At 35.9% G+C, this 17216-nt stretch overlaps 2 protein-coding genes across 2 annotated transcripts; both read right to left on the bottom strand.

The window, feature by feature from the left end:
* Positions 1 to 113: 113 nt before the first annotated feature.
* On the bottom strand, positions 114 to 3190 carry LOC126595008 (UDP-glucose 6-dehydrogenase 5-like). The gene is made up of 2 exons (XM_050261322.1): positions 2992 to 3190; positions 114 to 1877 (listed from the first exon to the last, which is right to left on the bottom strand). The coding sequence occupies exon 2, from the start codon at positions 1855 to 1857 to the stop codon at positions 415 to 417; it is 1443 nt and encodes a 480-aa protein (XP_050117279.1). The 5' UTR covers positions 1858 to 1877; positions 2992 to 3190; the 3' UTR covers positions 114 to 414.
* Positions 3191 to 8288: 5098 nt separating this feature from the next.
* Positions 8289 to 14319, bottom strand: LOC126595006 (beta-glucosidase 40-like). The gene is made up of 13 exons (XM_050261320.1): positions 13652 to 14319; positions 11167 to 11233; positions 10876 to 10934; positions 10725 to 10800; positions 10565 to 10636; positions 10318 to 10405; positions 9962 to 10217; positions 9760 to 9875; positions 9450 to 9673; positions 9236 to 9267; positions 9055 to 9157; positions 8843 to 8951; positions 8289 to 8740 (listed from the first exon to the last, which is right to left on the bottom strand). The coding sequence occupies exons 1-13, from the start codon at positions 13796 to 13798 to the stop codon at positions 8545 to 8547; spliced, it is 1545 nt and encodes a 514-aa protein (XP_050117277.1). The 5' UTR covers positions 13799 to 14319; the 3' UTR covers positions 8289 to 8544.
* Between the last annotated feature and the right edge of the window lie 2897 nt (positions 14320 to 17216).

The raw sequence follows: 17216 nt of genomic DNA, 5'->3' as shown, positions 1-17216 counted from the left end.
CACACGTAGCGTTGTCTGTTTCGCACGAGATGTCATGGTGACAGAGCACACGTGTTTTTCTCCAATTGTAAACGACCCTACTTTGCAACATAACAAAAAAGGAAGACCAAAAGAATTATAATTTCCTGGTTTCTGATTTTATTACATTAATCTAAGAGAATAACAAATTGAGATATATTCCACTAAACTGAGGACAAACTCAGGAACCGTATTAAGGGTACTATTACAAGTAAAATATGACGCAACATAACCCCCAACTTTAAGAAAGGTGAAATAACAAATTAATACAAGAAGATAAAAATAAGGACGAATTAAGCATCCACTCTCAGTAACAAACTTCGGAACTGATAGAACTTTTACGCACAAGGGGATCGATCTTCAAATTACTGTGCTTCTCTCCTCATCATCAAGTCTTTACGCCACAGCGGGCATGTCCTTGAGCCACTCGTCCAGGGGCTTTCCAATCGAGTAAACAATGAACCCAATTTGCCTCAGCTTCTCAGCATCCACCACGTTCCTTCCATCGAACACAAATGCAGGCTTCTGCATCTGATCATAAATCTGTTGGTAATCAAGACTCTTGAACTCATCCCACTCGGTCAGGATGCAGATTCCGTGAGCATCCTTTGTTGCCGCATAAGCATCCCAGGCTACACCAACTTGCTTCACAGCAGGGGGGCTCTGAGGTTGAAGATGAATGGGATGGTCCCAATCAAACTTCTTCATAGAAAGATCCCTCTGGATTTGATCCTCACTCACCTGAGGGTCATAGATGCTCAACCGGGCCTTGTCACCCAACAGCCCTTTGCACACATCAATGGCTGGGGTCTCCCTGGTGTCACCAGTGTCCTTCTTGAAGGCAAATCCCAGAATTGCAATCTTCTTACCCGAGACTGTGTTGAACATTGAGGAAACCACACGGTTCACAAACCGAGACTTCTGGTAGTCATTGATCTTAATGACTTGTTTCCAGTAATTTGCTACCTCGGGAAGGCCATTACACTCGCAGATATATACCAAGTTCAAGATATCCTTCTGGAAGCAAGACCCGCCAAAACCAACACTGGCATTTAAAAACTTGGGCCCAATTCTTGTGTCCTTGCCAACAGCATGTGCCACTTCTTGGACATTTGCACCAGTTGCCTCACAGAGTGCAGATATGGCATTAACAGAAGATATCCTCTGTGCCAAGAAGGCGTTGGCAGCAAGCTTTGAAAGCTCAGCAGACCACAAGTTAGAGCAGATGATTCTTTCTTCAGGGACCCAATGGGCATAGACTGACTTGAGTGCTTGAATTGCCTTCTGACCCGCTGGGGTTTCCCGTCCTCCAATGAGGACACGGTCTGGCTTAAAAAGGTCCTCGATTGCAGTTCCCTCAGCAAGGAACTCAGGATTTGAAAGAATTTGGAAGTTGATGCCTTTGCTGTTGTGGGTCAGAATCTTTTCGATGGCCTCAGCTGTTTTAACTGGGACCGTTGATTTCTCAACCACAATTTTGTCAGACTTCGAAACATCTGCAATCATACGAGCAGCACTCTCCCAGTAGGTAAGATCAGCTGCTTTACCAGCTCCAAGACCCTGGGTTTTGGTGGGCGTGTTGACAGAAACAAAGACAATGTCTGCCTCCATAACATGTTTTTCAACATCAGTGCTGAAGAAGAGGTTCTTTTCTCTGCGCTGCTTCACCACATCATCAAGGCCTGGCTCATATATGGGGAGAGTATCACTGTTCCAGGCATTGATCCTTGACACAGAAATGTCAACAACAGCTACTTCAATATCTGGGCACTTAAGGGCAATCACAGCCATAGTAGGCCCACCAACATATCCAGCTCCAATGCAGCAGATCTTCACCATCTTGTTCTGCTAATGATGGCCTAAAGACGAGCAGATCAAAACAATGAGATAAGGTACAGTATTTTCAAGCACTGAAATACTAGATCTTTGTGCTGTTATATAATTATTATAGATTTGAAGGACTAAATGCTTCTGACCGACCTTTAACTGTTCTTAACATAACGAAAACATTTACAACAACTTGCCTAAACATAAATGAATTAAGAACAAAGGCACAAATACACCAATATATAGAATGATGACGAACAAGCTTTATTACTAATCGAACTTCATATATTCCATTGAGAATGCAGTATGATATGCAAATCTAGGAGAAAAATTGGTCATCCATGGTGAAGCAAAAACAAAAAAGTTTCGAAGAAGACTAGAAAAACTAATGAAAATAACTTGAAAACTTTGAGTTTTAACGATAAGAACAAAATAAAGGGTAAAGTGAATAGTATCAGGTTGATATTTTAGTGTAAAAATATAGTTTTTAGTTAAAATGAACGGTACCAAAATTTTTTCGTTAAAGTTCCCAAAAAGTTTAACCATGAAAACAAGGGCCGACTTATCTAGCAGATTTAAACAAAACTAATGAATCAACGTCTCTCCTACCGACAACCATATCACAGCATGGGCTCAAAACTTTATCGATTTCAAAGTATAATACTGATTCATGAACCTAAAACAGAGCACTGTAGCTAAGTGTGAGGTAGGTAAATGCAAGATCTACAAGTTTACTAGACAAAAAACGCATTACGATTTGCAGATCCACAGTTTTTAAGAGCAAATGAAAGAAATTTATCGAGAAGGAGGACAATTTCTTCAATTTTCAGATACACAATCCCACTTCTGCAACCCACACAAACAAATCCCAAACTATAAGATCCAAATTCCCAATTAAAAATCGATCCCAATCAGATCTACAGCAATCAGTGAGAAACTACAAAGATCTACACATTCCACCACACCCAAACAGCAACACAAGTAAATGAGCAATCTTTCCCGAATCAAACACCTCAATACACAAAACCCAAATCGAATTACGCAAAACAATATCCAAAATACCCAAAAACACAAAAAAGACAACCCAAATGAGCAAACCCACTGAGCTTGATGAGATACCAAACGAGCAAAGCACAGGAGTATTACCTCAATCAATGTGAGGCGGGAGGTCGACGGCGGAGAGAAAAAGTGAGAGAGATCTAATGCGGAAGAAGAGGAAGAGAGACGACAGAGATAAAAAAAAGGGAGGGAGCTCTGTTTTTCTTCTTCTTCTGATGGCCGACAATGTAGGGGATCTGAGGGGTATATATATACGCTCACAGCGCGGTGAGGAATTTTTAAGATCCAACAACCGAGATCTGCGTGACCCGGAAACAGCAGTGGTGGTGTGTACCCAGCGCCCCGCCCGATCCACGTCCATTCAACACGTTTTCGTTTCACCTTTCATTTTCCCAACCCAAACAAAACAAATATCACGCAGTAAAAAGAAAGTTCTCACCGTCGAAAGTCATCCTAGTCTTCCCCATACCTTTTTCCCTTGTTTGTCTTCGTGAAGAGATGTTTCAAGCATCGGATATTCAACACATATTATGTCATAATATAAGTGGACGTAACGATATATTTTTTTGTAGAACTTTACTTATTTTATTACACTTACATGTGGAAAATAATTTTGTTTACATGATTGATATAGAATTACGATAACGTCACCTTGATGAAATATTATTTCTTTCGTCAATGAAATTATTTTAATACATACAAAATTATCTGATTTGTCGATTCCTTTTTTAACATACATGTTTTGTTATTGTATTTGGATCCAATTTTATTAAAAATGCATAAGTAATTGTCAACTTATGTGATTTGGACTAAATTGGACAATTTATTAGTAATAATAATTAATTAAAGGGACTTTTAGATCCAGGTCCAAAAACATATAGTGTTTTTAGGAATGATTCCAGTTATCTAATTATATGTTTTTATTTCTTTTATACTCCTTTTATATTTTCTAAAAATATTAAAAATCAATTAAAATCTTTTAATATTATGCATTTTTCAACTCCAAAATATCTAATTAATATCTTATAAACAAAAAAAAAATTAATATACTAACATAAATCTATTTGCAAAATATTCTACCCTAACTCAAGTAGCAAAATATATGAATGTATATTATACCTATAAGTGAGATATGAAACCTAACTAAAAGGTAGAAAAAACATAATATACATACAAGCAAGGCATATTAATCTGTGACAGGTTGACTATGAAAAAGAATATGTCATATAGGTAGATAAATACAATTAACCTGTGATATAGGTTGATTATAAAAATTAAAAAAAAAATCTATAAATGGGTTAAAATAGTAGGAAGAACAAGAAATAACAAAAAATATATATAAAAAGAGATAATCAAAGAGATAATTAGGAAGAAATTTGATTTTTACAATAAGTTTTTTCTTTTAAGAGATAATTATTGATAATAAATTAATTAAATTTAAATAATTGGACTTATTTTAATAAATTGGACCATTCCTACTATTGGTTCAAAAAATTGGAGTTATATCAAGATTCCCCTTAATTAATAGTTAAGCTCGTCATCTATGTAAACAAAAAAATTTAAATAATCTCGTTGCAATTTCAACTAAAGTAAGGCACATGTCGTTTTATTTACTACTACTTATCATTGGAATGTTATTTTCTGCTTTTTTATTTTACTATTATGAAGACCATTGGATTTCATGCCAGTTTTGTATCATGCATGCAAAACACATTACAGTCTTGGGGTCCAAATAAAGACCTATAATCTTAAACAGACACATAACCAGGTGCGGATGGAAGTAGAGACCAAGGTGGTCCCAGAACCACCCAAGTTCAAAAAATATATATGTGAAGGTCTTGTGGGATCCTCCGAATATTTGGTACGAATCATTTTTGTGTCTGCTGAATATTTGATGGAATGTATGTTAAGTATATCTCGACATGTTGTTTTGGTACAAGTCCTTTATTTTTCCCCTCAAAAAAAAAAAAAACATAGAGCCATAAAAAAGTCCAAAAATAAAATGTCAAATTTCATTAAATATTAAACCTATAAAAATAAGTATAAAAAAAAGAAGAGAAAGTGAAGCGTTTATATATGATTAAATCATTTAGTAGGACCAAAAGAAGAAAATGATGGAGTACGATGCAAGGCAAGGCATACATAATGCAAACAACATGTCCTCACCCTCACTGGTAGGTACAGATCCGAACAGGAAGGAAAATTATGAATGAATAATTAATTAATTTATATAAAATGTGCTGTTGCACTTTCACCAATATTAAATTATGAAAAGAAATATCAAATATTTATTACACCAAATAAAAACTATGAAATATTTATGTGAGAATATTAATTGGAGGGTATTTTTAATGTTAGACGTGAAGGATATTTGGTGTTAATTTCTGAGAGAGTGACAGAGACGAGGAGGAGGAGGAGGAATTGTTGTAAAATAATTAGGTCCACTCCTTTCGGTGTCGGTTTGGTCATATGACTACGATTCCCAAACACACTGTGTTTTAAGTTTTGTTTGTTGGAATTTTGGAGTAATTACTAAGCCAACAACTAGTCCTCCATTTATGGGTTTCAATTGAATTAGGCAGCTAATCATTTTCCAGGCCAAACAATACCATCGCAGGCTGCGCGTTAAGGACATTAATACAGTCCAATTGTTAATATCATTTTTTGGCAACGTAGTATTCTCAAACTCGAGTGCAAGAAGATGAACACACTCAATGACGGATATACCTTTGGGACTAAGGTGGACTAATGTGGTTCAAGATTACTTGGAGTTTCAGAAATATACATGTGAATATTTTTCGAGGACCTTCCAAATGTTAGTACGGGTCTTTTTTGTTCCCATCAAGTGTGGGTCGAGAATACTCGACAAATTTTTTCGATCTCACTCATCAAATTTGTTTCGGCATATGTTAATATTTGTTGACATTAACGTAATATAGTTTGACTGACAAAAAATTTGCATTCTGTGTTCTCTTTTTATCTAGAAATTTGAACATTTGACATTAGGACCCTCCAAAGTCCGAATTCTAAATCGGCCCCTGAACACGTTATCCATCCAATTGGCTTAGTTCCCGTTTTTGTGGTCTAGTTCACGTTGCATGACTTGTTATTTTTTTATCGGCACAATTTAACATGTACATGCGAATGGGATTTGGAATTCATCGGATCCTTATGAGGATTCTAGGGATCCTCATATTTTAACCATTCATCGTGCATTATGTGATCACAAATCATTTGATTTTTTTTATTTAAACTTAAACATAAATAATACTTAATGAAAACTAGCCGCACAATGTACGATAAACAGCTAAAATATGGGGATCTCCACAAAATGGATCCAGAGAGAATCCTCTTGTATGCGAATGAAATATATTAGACCGTGATTGGTTGGAAGAATGACAATGGTACTAGTGAAATCAACTTAACTAGGATCGAAGCGACGGACGTGTCATATTTTGCCGCCCTTGTTCATGGTTAGGCCAATTGGCATATTCAATGGGTTAGATTTTGGCTACGCAATCCTTATCATGGAGGAGGATTTGAAACTATAAGTTCTCCCTGGTCAACACAAAGATTATGCAAACATTGACCCATATTTAAACTTTGGTAGGACTGGTTGATTAGGACAGGTGGAACTGAGATAGACTAGAGTGTGGGATCAAAATACAATTAGTTATATATTTTTGTGATAAGTGCCCTAGAAAGGTCGGAGATTCTACCCAAGTTTTTCTACCAATGGACCTAAAACCAACTCTAACGGTTTAGTTATGGCCTATAATTTAAGACCAACTCTAACATAGAGTTAGGTGGGATAAAGATACAAGTGTTTTTATGCTTTTGTGAGAGGTGTCCGACGAATGACATGATCGGAAACTCTTGACAAGTCTTTCTCAATCTAAGGACCTACGGTACTAGCTGACTGTCAATTGGGGTCAAGTGTTGGAGAGCAAACAGTTTTGATAGCTTGAACATTGGATTATGATCGCTTCCTCGACGCGATAAGAACATGAATCAAAACAACCCTTGTGTGCATTTGGTGAATCCTTCTGGTGCAATTTAAATGCAGAATTTCGCGGACCGTAAGGAGCATCAGTTCATCACCACCTTGTTCAAGTAGAAGAAGCCTAGAAGCTTGAACCATAGAGCAGAATCCTTAGGGTATCTCTTGAGATTGTCTTTGTAATCGAATGATCAATTTTTGAAATTAAAAAATCCTGAGTTTGATTGCCTTCAGCGCCAGTTTGATTACCGAATGAGTTGCTTGACTCCCAAGAGAATGGAATGGAACACTCATTCCTAAGTTTGCTTGCCTTTATATACCATCTTATTTGGTATCTAATGTGGACAATTACATCATTTAAATTAATCAAAATTTAATTTAAATTAAAAACCATTTAATAAACCAATAATTAAAAAAACCACTGGAATTAAATGGTGATTGTGGCATATGAGGAGTCTTCTCCTTCCCTCCCCTTGCTTTCTTCTCCTGTTTCTTCTTCCATGCCAGTTCTTTCACGGCATTTTTTTTTTCAGCCGCCTCGCCATTGATGGAAGCAGACGAAGCAATGGAACAGGCATTAGCATAGTCTGTCATGGCGCGGAAGGTCTCAGGCAGGCGAGTTTTGAAACTCCCAAGTGACTTCTCCTCCCTCACCTGGATACAGTGGCTCTGGTGAGCTTCGCATTCCCTCTTCTCCTGATGAAGTATGATGGTCTTTATCACAGCCGCAAAGGACGATATTGCAGATTTTGCGAGTTCATCAGGAAGCTTTTCAAGAGAATCGTGCCATGAATGGAGGAGAGCTTGGATTGGTGGACGCTGAACTCTTGGCGGGGATGAGATTTTCTCTTTTAAGCAGCCCTAGATAGGTATGAGATTTAGCTTCAACCAACTATTAAGAGCTTGGATGTATAGTTTTTTATGAGTCATGAGCTTTACAAAGTGAGAATGCCATTCTTGGAGAACATTCCAAAGCTGGACAGTGCGGTCATGGTGGTGCTTGGTGTTTCCATCGGAGTATGGGCAATGTCTAGGGACTTTAGGTCTGTAACAATCTTCAACTGGCTGCCGTGATGTGTGCACATGTTCGCCGACATTGTTGCCATCCTATGATGCAGATGTGATGTGTGCACATGTTCTCCCACTTTAGGTCTGTAACAATCTTCAACTGACTGCCGTGAAAGGACTGGCGTGGGAGAAGAAACGGGAGAAGAAGTAGGATTGAACGGGAAGGAAGGAGAAGCCTCCTCGTATGCCACAATCATCATTTAATTTCAACTTTTTTTCTTCTTAATTATTGGTTTATTAAATGTTTTTTAATTTAAATTAAATTCTGATTAATTTAAATGATGTGGTTGTCCACATCAGATGCCACATAAGGTGGTATAAAAACATGATAAGAATAACATTACTGGTGTAACAATATATTGATTGCAAAAATAAATCAAAAGCTAGTGATTTCAAATCATATTTTTCTTTTCATAGAATCATAAGCTATTTTTGCTCCAAACGTCTGTCCACAAACTATCATCTGAACACTGTTTATGATGGCTTGCTCGATCGCAAAGAAACATGAACTGCAACAACCCTCGTGTACTCGATGTGCTGGGGTGCAAGTGCAGGACTTCAGATTCACAACATCAGATGATCCTTGGCCTTGTTTGAGTAGAATTCAAGAAATTCGTGAACCATTGAACGGAGTCCTTTGGGTATCTCTTGAGCTTGTCCTTATAATCCACAAAATAGAGACCAAATCGAGAAGTGTATCCAGCCGCCCATTCCCAATTATCCAGCAGAGACCAAGCAAAATAGCCTTTCACATTGCAGCCGTCTTCTCTGCATTCAACGAAGACAGAATGATATCAGCTTTTACACCACAAAATATGGACAAGAAAAAGTAGATTCATAGCTAGCGGATTAATTAAAGATGGTTAATACTTGATCGAAGCTAGCAAATTCTTAAGATAGTCATGGTGGTATTTAATCCTTTTAGTATCCTTTAGAGCATCCTTGAGAGAAATGAATGGGCTATTCGGGTCATCCATGCCTGTGGAAATAATGAAACCAACAAGATTAACTCATGAAATGTCCCGTGAACATGAAGAACTTTTGGACGTCGCATCCCTTCTATTTGGAACTCGAAACATTACCATTTTCAGTGATAATCACTAGAGGATTGCCGTACTTTTTCTTAATGTAGTTCATTAATTTTCTCATCCCCTCTGGCACTATGTATAACCATATAGAATTCGCCTGCAATTTCACACAAGCTTTCATGTCGGATCAAGTAAAAATTGCAGTAATTTATGAGAGTTTAACTACACTACATACCCTATCGCCAATAGGTTTTCCGTCTTTGAATGCTGAAAACATGGAAAAAGAAAAGATATCTTCAGCTAACAACGGAAATTTAAATGATAACAAGTTACGGAACTCTAATAAGTTGGTCTTTAATCTCTGAATTGGTGATTCCGACAACTTATGGAATAACTGGAACATAGAACTGTTAAGAGGAATATGCAGCGCGTTCAATGTGAGTACTTACGAAGAGTAATGGCACCAGAGTCTGCAAGGCTGTCATTGAGTAGATGTCCAATTATATCAGCGGTATCGTTGCTTCCATAGAAGGTAGTGTAGTGATTAATGCCCACAAAATCCAAGGACCCTTTAATTAGAGCAGACTCGGATTTGGAAAAGGTTGGCAGCCGACTTCCAACCCTACTTCTCATAGAGCTTGGATAATCCCCAAACATAAATGGATCAAGAAACCTGCCGTTCCAACATAGTGATTACACAAATTATAACGCAGTTCCTAGTCAAATATAACTAAGTAATAAAATCAAATTTGTGATTACCAGCCAAGCTGAAAATCTTGGGCTATTTTAGTTGCAACGACGTCTGCTGTCGAGTTTGTTGCTGATTCATACCAGATAACATCAAATGATGCCCCAACCGATCCACGCTGTTTTGACTGCAAAGACACCAAGTAGTATCATTAATCAACTTCTGTTGTTAATAGTTACGTGCATGAATATTTCTCCATTCCATCATTCTTACCTTATACTTTCTCCGGTAAATATCAGCCGCAGTTCCATGAGACAGGATGACATTGTGAGCAACTGTGTAAGGCTCAGTTGCTGAGTTTCCTGCCCTGCAGAAAAGTAAAGGGGGGATAGAGCACCTTCCCGGTGCCTCGAGCCCTACATCATATCCTTGTATAGAAAATGTATGTGGCTCGTTGAATGTGATCCAGTGCTTCACCCTGTCACCAAAATTTTGAAAACATGCGTCCGCGTATGTTGCAAAGTCCTTTCTGCAATAGACTAAGGCCATATGAAACACTTGAATCCAAAACTCATCGTTAATCAAACTTACGGAAATTATAGGCATAAAACTGTCAACGTTGAGATTACATGACTTGAGGGTTGAGCCACCCGCTGTATTTGTCTTCCAATGCTTGAGGGAGGTCCCAGTGATAGAGGGTCACATATGGTTCAATTCCTGCACATACAAAATCTCATAGTTCAGTCCATGATTCCATCCTGATAAATAAACGCTCGATGCTGAAATTTCTCCGTTGCCATTAACAAGTGTGACGGAGCTTAATGCAAAGTCGGAAGTACATACAAAATTCTGGAGAAAAATGAAAATTTATGGCACCTTTGGCTAGCAATGCATCGATGAGACGATTGTAGTAATCAACACCCGCCTGATTAATAGGCCCGGTTCCATCTAATATACGAAAAACTCGCAGTTAAAATTTGATGAACTAATCTTGTATGTGAAGTAAATATGAACTCATAGAACTGATAGAGCTTACTGGGGAAAATCCGAGTCCAGGATATTGAAAACCTGTAAGCATCCATTCCTATGTCCTTCATACGTTGCACATCCTCCTGCTTGCAACTAAGCTAACATTTGCTCAATTTAACAAAGAAAATGCAAAGGGTAGTTTTGAGTACTAGACTTGCCTTATAATGGTGATACTCATCCACAGCAACATCTGCATTACTGGAATCGGCTATTTTACCTGCAGCACAAGGCAAATGATCCGCATGCATTAGGTGTTATATATTTATGAATTGCTCCCTAAAACATGGACGATTTGAGTGTCACATGGAATATATATACGAGCGTCTCCCTTTTTATTTAATGATCATGTGATGAGTGAGACACTTTGAAGTTGGTAAATGTTCCAAAGTACGGCAAAAAATAATTTAGAAGTAAAACAAAAGATTGACTATAAATTAACAAATTATTACCAAAAGTATGTGAAAAGGTGTCCCAGATAGAAGGCCCCCTTCCGTCCACTTTAACTGCACCTTCGTACTGACAAAAATCAGAAGGTAAAAAATGTAAATAACTTGTTTTTTTATAACCATATTCCTCAAATAATTGTGTATCGTATAAAAAGTACTAATAAAATTTTAAATAACTTATGAAATAAAACAATATCTGGTTGATGAAAGACAAATTCTGAATGTCTTCGTGGTCCCTATATATATGAAAATTTATAATCAAAGGCTGGTTTGCAAATATCATGAAAGGAATTAACTTGGCTTGTTGAAGAAAAGTTCTTTTTCAACTTACTTTGTCATTGATTTAAGTAATTGTAATCAGAATCATTAATATTATAAATGATTTAAACACAAACAAATGGAAAAATTTAATAAAATCATTATGAACGGTTTATCTATTTACTATCATTGATTGATTGAATGACTTTAATTTTTTTTTTTTTTTGGAGAATCCACAAAAGATGATTTATAATACAGAAAGTTCTATAAGCATAATATTTTATAAATCGAACACTAGCTAAATTGAGGAGGAACTCTTCTTCAACGTTAAGAGCCAGCCAAGCTCCTCTCTACCTCTATCGTTATAGGTAGTGGTCCTTTTTTGAGGCCAAAAACCGGAAAACCCCCGAAAATGAACTGGAATTCCGGTAATGACCCTCCTTTCTCGATTGCATGACTTTGTGGACTCCGGCCCTCAACCGTCATTTCAATACGTGAGCTGAAGTACTTTTTGCCTTTTAAGTGGGTTTATTTAGCAATAAAATTGAAAAACCGGAAAAGCCCCATGCTCCAGCAGTTACATCTAGGGGTGGGTTCGGTACGGTTACCGTACCAAAACCCTTGTACCAATTACCGTACCAAACTTTCGGTTTGGTAAAATCTATTATCATTACCGTACCAAACTTTCGGTATACCGAAGTTCGGTATTGCCAAAAGTTAGGTTGGCATGGTATGGCAATGGTAATTGCCATTTTGTTTTGGGACAAAATATGTTTTTGTTTTTTTAACCCAATTCAAGGGCAAAACTTTTTTTTTTGTACCTTTATCTCATACATTATAGATTAAATTCATCTATTATTCATCATTCACAATTCACACACATAATAATTCAAATGAAGCATCAAGATTCATCATGAAAATTAAGCTTACAATCCAAATAAAAGTTACGAACCAAAACAAATAGAAGTTAACAATCCAAATAGAAATTAAAGTTTCAAACCATATGAAAATTGGAAGTAAACTTCAAAAAGGAGAATTCATTGATCAGTTATTCAAGCTTGAGATGTCGAAGCTTTTGGAGGAGGCATTGAACTTGTAGAAGATTGAGTTTGTGTCAAGCTTACATTACAAACAAAGAAAACATATTAATTAGTAGCAAGAAGAATTAAAGTTGAAAACCATTTAATAACAAATTTACTAAAAAAATTAAAGTATATCTTTCTTGTTTTCTCTTCTTCTATTTCCTTGTAAAATTGAAGCATATCTTCCGTTGGTCCTTGTAGAAGTTTACTTCACCTGCCCTAAGCCAACCACTAGTACACAATAGTGCCTCAATTATTTTAGGAGTCAAGGATACCCTAAAAGGGTTCACAACCCTCCTCCCTAGACTAAATGCATTTTCACTAGCAACAGTAGAAGTGGGGGTTACAAAGATATTTTGGCTATTTGTGAAAGAATTAGGAACTCTTTTGTGTTTGATTTCCACAATTTTAAGAGATCAAAGTCACCAACAACAATGCTAATATAAGTAAGGTTTTATTTTCAAATTATTGGAACATTATAAATATGTGTTATATAATTATGTATTATATAAATTATAAATTATAAATTATATTGTATTTTCAGTATGGTACGGTAATACCATGGTAATGGTATCCATTACCAATATCGTACCATGAAATTTCGGTACGGTACAATACCGTACAATTACCGATTGGTACAAAAAATTTGGCACAAAATCGGTATGTCACGGTTGGCAATTCGGTTGGCACGGCAATTTGGCAAAAAAATCCACCCCTAGTTACATCACCATGGCATTCTATCTTCACGTGATTACTGCGAATCTGCAGATGCAATGACCTTGCAAAAACTACAACTACAATTTTGTTTCAAACATGCAATATTTGTAACGATGAGTCAAACTCGGAACCTCAAGTGCTCGGGCTCTCAAATGCGAGTGGGCGTGAATACTTTTAATCAAGTGAGCTATTGCACTCGCAGTGTTGCACCTAGCTTACAATTACTAGTTAGGTTTTACGTGGAACGGAGCGAGAAAAACATCAAAACTCAGAGTATATGATGCAAATGCAAATCCCAGAAATTATTCACTGATTGCTGGAACCCAAACACTAAAAAACAGAAAATTATAATCACCAGAATAATGAGTAATTAGTGACCTTAACCACCAGGTTAATCAGAAGGGTAAAAGAGTCGGTTGAAAAAGACGAACCTGGAAAGCAGAAGACGCAGTTCCGAAGACAAAACCTTTGGGAAAGCTACCCCTGTTGATATCTGAATCCGACAAACATGTTGGAAACCCAACAGCCAATAGAAATGCTGTGACGACCAAAGCTAGGCCTCCTCTTTCCGACCCCATCACTTCTCAACGGCGGCGGCGCGGAAGCGGAGATATTAAGAAAGAGATTAGCTTCTAATCCCTGCTTAATTAGAGAGAGATTAACGAAAACTACAGGGGAGGAATTTGTAGAAATGCGTGAGGGAATAAGGGAAGAGTATTTATAGTGGTGAGTATATTTGCAGTGAGAGACAGATAACGTAAAAAATGGGTGGTTGAGTTCGATAAGGCATTAAAAAACGTAGTGCAGTGGGTGGTGGTCTGGTCACCCCCAAAAGTGGAGCGCGCTACCTGAGGGAGGGAGGGAGAGAGAGAGAGAGGCGTGGTGTTAATGGACAGTGGGGGAATGAAAAACCAAAGTCCTGAGTTCACAAGTTTTCATACCAGAATGATAAGCATGGTGGGTGCATATATATATGTATATATATGTGAGTGTCTGTGTATTCATATCATAAATGTATTCGTGTATCCAGTCCATGAGGATTCAGATTTCAAATTGCAAATTGATTCATTTTGCATTGCCCTTGCTTTTATCAATCATCCTGGACTGTAGTGGATTGTTTTACAGCCTTTCCTTTGTTTTTGGAATATATTGTGCTTTATAGTCAGGCTTGGCATTCCTCGTAGGAAATGTATGAAATGTTTTTAAAATGATTGAGACCGTTATTTTATTTTTATTTTTTTGAACAAACAATATTATCTATACTAGAGAGATGAGATGGACTTAACCTCACAATGAACTAACAATAATGTGGTTTAAATTTGCATTTGAAAATAATCAAATCTTAGACTTATCACTTACAAGTGAAAAAGAATACTACTAGATTGTAGTACTAAGTGGCGATTGAAAAAGTTTTTAGAGAAAATGTTTCTAGTTTTTTAAAACACATGAAGTGCTATATGCAAAAAACACCAGTTATGTCTACACATGCTATGTGTTTTTCACACACAGTGTCACAAGTGATGTACATATATCCTATATCAGTTACTGATATACTATATTCAAATGTAATGTAATATAAATTGTGTTCTATCTAACATTATTACGATATAAATAATAACATAATTGGTCTTATTCAGTAAGTATGGTGCAAAATTAATAATTAATTTTTTACTTTTAGCTAAAATGATCACTGAGATTGTTATATCATTTTGGTTCTTGAAATTTGAAATTAATAGGAATGATATTTGAGTTTGCCACCATCAATCATTTGGTCATTTTATGAAAATTTTGTTAAATAAGGGCTAAAATGACAAAAATACTAATAAACAATGGTCCAAAATAATTTGGCAAAAGATGAGGGTATTTTTGTCTTATCCTTATTTAATGGAGATTTTTCATGGAATGATAAAAAAGATTAATGATGGACAAACTCATGAATCACTTTTATTGATTTCAAATCTCAATAACTAAAATGAAGAGTTTATATCAATTTTAAAAACTATTTTGACATAAAAACCTTAATTTTTTGTCACCTTTATCTCACTCCATACCAAAATATGATGGGTGTACTGATGGTAAATCCATTTTTTAAGTTTTTAACTGAACAAGCAAACAAATTTGGTATATTGTTTGCCTGACATACGATAAACTGACCAACCAGTTTTATTCACGGCAAGATGTAATTTATTTACGGTTAAAGCATGTGTGCCCATGGAACCCTTTTATGGCCTTTACCTAACCCATATACACCGACATATGATGACATTGATTTATAATGTTTAATGTTGTGACCATTTTTATAGGACGATAATAAGATCATTGTTGTTTTATGGTATGAAATGTTAGTTGGTTAAAAAGTAACATGTGCAAAAATGAGTGTAGCAGAAATGATAATGGTTCGTTGGATATGTGTACATGTGAAAAATGATAGAATTAAGAATGAAGACATCAGAGGAAAAGTAAAAGTGTCCGCAGTTGAAAATAAAATGAGAGAAAATCGGTTAAGATGATTTAGTTATAAGATGCAACTATGAGACGGAAGCTCAAGGCAAAAGGGGTAGAGGAAAACCTAATAAGACTTTGAAAGAGACTATAAGAAAATATATGAATTACTTGGAGAGAACGGAAGACTTTGCGCAAAACCGAGTACAATAAAGTTCTAAGATTTATAAAACCGACCATATTTAATGACATAACGCTTGATTGTTTTTTGTTGTTGTAGTATTATGGCTGCTTTTGATTAATCTTCATTAGCCAGCTATGACATACATATTTAACTCCGCATATCGGATGTTAACCAAGTATCTCAGTTTCTATGAATGTAGAGAGAGAGAGAGAAAGTGAACTGTAGACAGAGAAATTGGAGGGAAAAAATGATTGAATTGATACCTTGCTTAATAAGAAAGCTATTACAAGATTAAGTATTTATAGTCATAACCAACCGACTCTTCTAACAAATATAATAGACCAGCTAATCTGTTTACATGTGGCATCATCACAGCCTTACAATCTTATACTTCTAACATTGGATACCTTTGGTATTTCGGTCTAAAATGGGTTTAGCCGTCGCCAACCAATGATAAACTGTACCTCACATCATTTGGATATAAAATAGGTGAGAAATATATGTAAACAATTGGAATATGCTTTAAGTTTTGAGTTCGAATTCCTGCCCCCTCAGTATCGTTTATGTATGTAAAAAAAAAATCAAAACAATACTCTTCCATAAAATATGGACTATAATCTAAGGAAGATAGTTGTTTGTTTACAATTAAACAAGTATTGAATAATTTAATTAGAAACTATCATGTAATTTGTTCCTTAATTAGGAAATTATTTGGTCAAGTGTGTTCCTTAATTAGGAATTAATGAGCTCGTTTGAAAGTGCTTTTAAAATGACGTTTTTAGTGAAAATATTTTTGAAACCAATCATTAGTAAAAATACAAATAAATTTTTGGAAAGTACTTAAAACACTAATTATAAGAAGCACTTCAAACGTTTTTGGAACCCAAAAATATTTTCTCTAAAACTATTTTCAGTAATTTTAAAAGCACTTCAAAATGAGTCTAAAGTTAATTCATAATGATGAATTCATGCATCCAAAAGTGATTCGAACTTCGAAACAATGCAATCTATTTTAACCATAAGAGCAAGTAAATTAATTTAAGGGAACTTTAACGAAAAGTTCCCGGTATTATTCACTTTAACGAAAAACCACATTTTTACATTAAAAAGTCAATTATGGTACTATTCACTTTATCATTTATTTTGTCCTTATCGTTAAAACTCAAAGTTTTCAAGCTATTTTCATTAGTTTTCCTAATTCAAGGCAATATGATTTCGTGACCAAAAATAGTAGTTTAGTTTGGCTTTAAGTTTATGCAAATCTATAGACTATAATGTTCTTGTTCGCCACCCCAACTGTTGAACCAATGCAAAGACCTCACCATCTCCACTCTCTCTACTTGTTTTCCGAACAAGCATTGTCCTCCTCA

The sequence above is a fragment of the Malus sylvestris genome, chromosome 13 (genome assembly GCF_916048215.2).
Source record: "Malus sylvestris chromosome 13, drMalSylv7.2, whole genome shotgun sequence".
Lineage (NCBI taxonomy): Eukaryota > Viridiplantae > Streptophyta > Magnoliopsida > Rosales > Rosaceae > Malus > Malus sylvestris.
This window is presented reverse-complemented; position numbering and strand designations above follow the sequence as displayed.

Coding starts and splice junctions, on each gene's coding strand:
- LOC126595008 (XM_050261322.1), bottom strand. CDS start 1,857: ATGGTGAAGATCTGCTGCATTGGAGCTGGATATGTTGGTGGGCCTACT.
- LOC126595006 (XM_050261320.1), bottom strand. CDS start 13,798: ATGGGGTCGGAAAGAGGAGGCCTAGCTTTGGTCGTCACAGCATTTCTA. Junction 10,935..11,166: donor CACCTTTTCACATACTTTTG/GTAATAATTTGT, acceptor CTTGTGCTGCAG/GTAAAATAGCCGATTCCAGT. Junction 9,158..9,235: donor GAAAACCTATTGGCGATAGG/GTATGTAGTGTA, acceptor GTGAAATTGCAG/GCGAATTCTATATGGTTATA.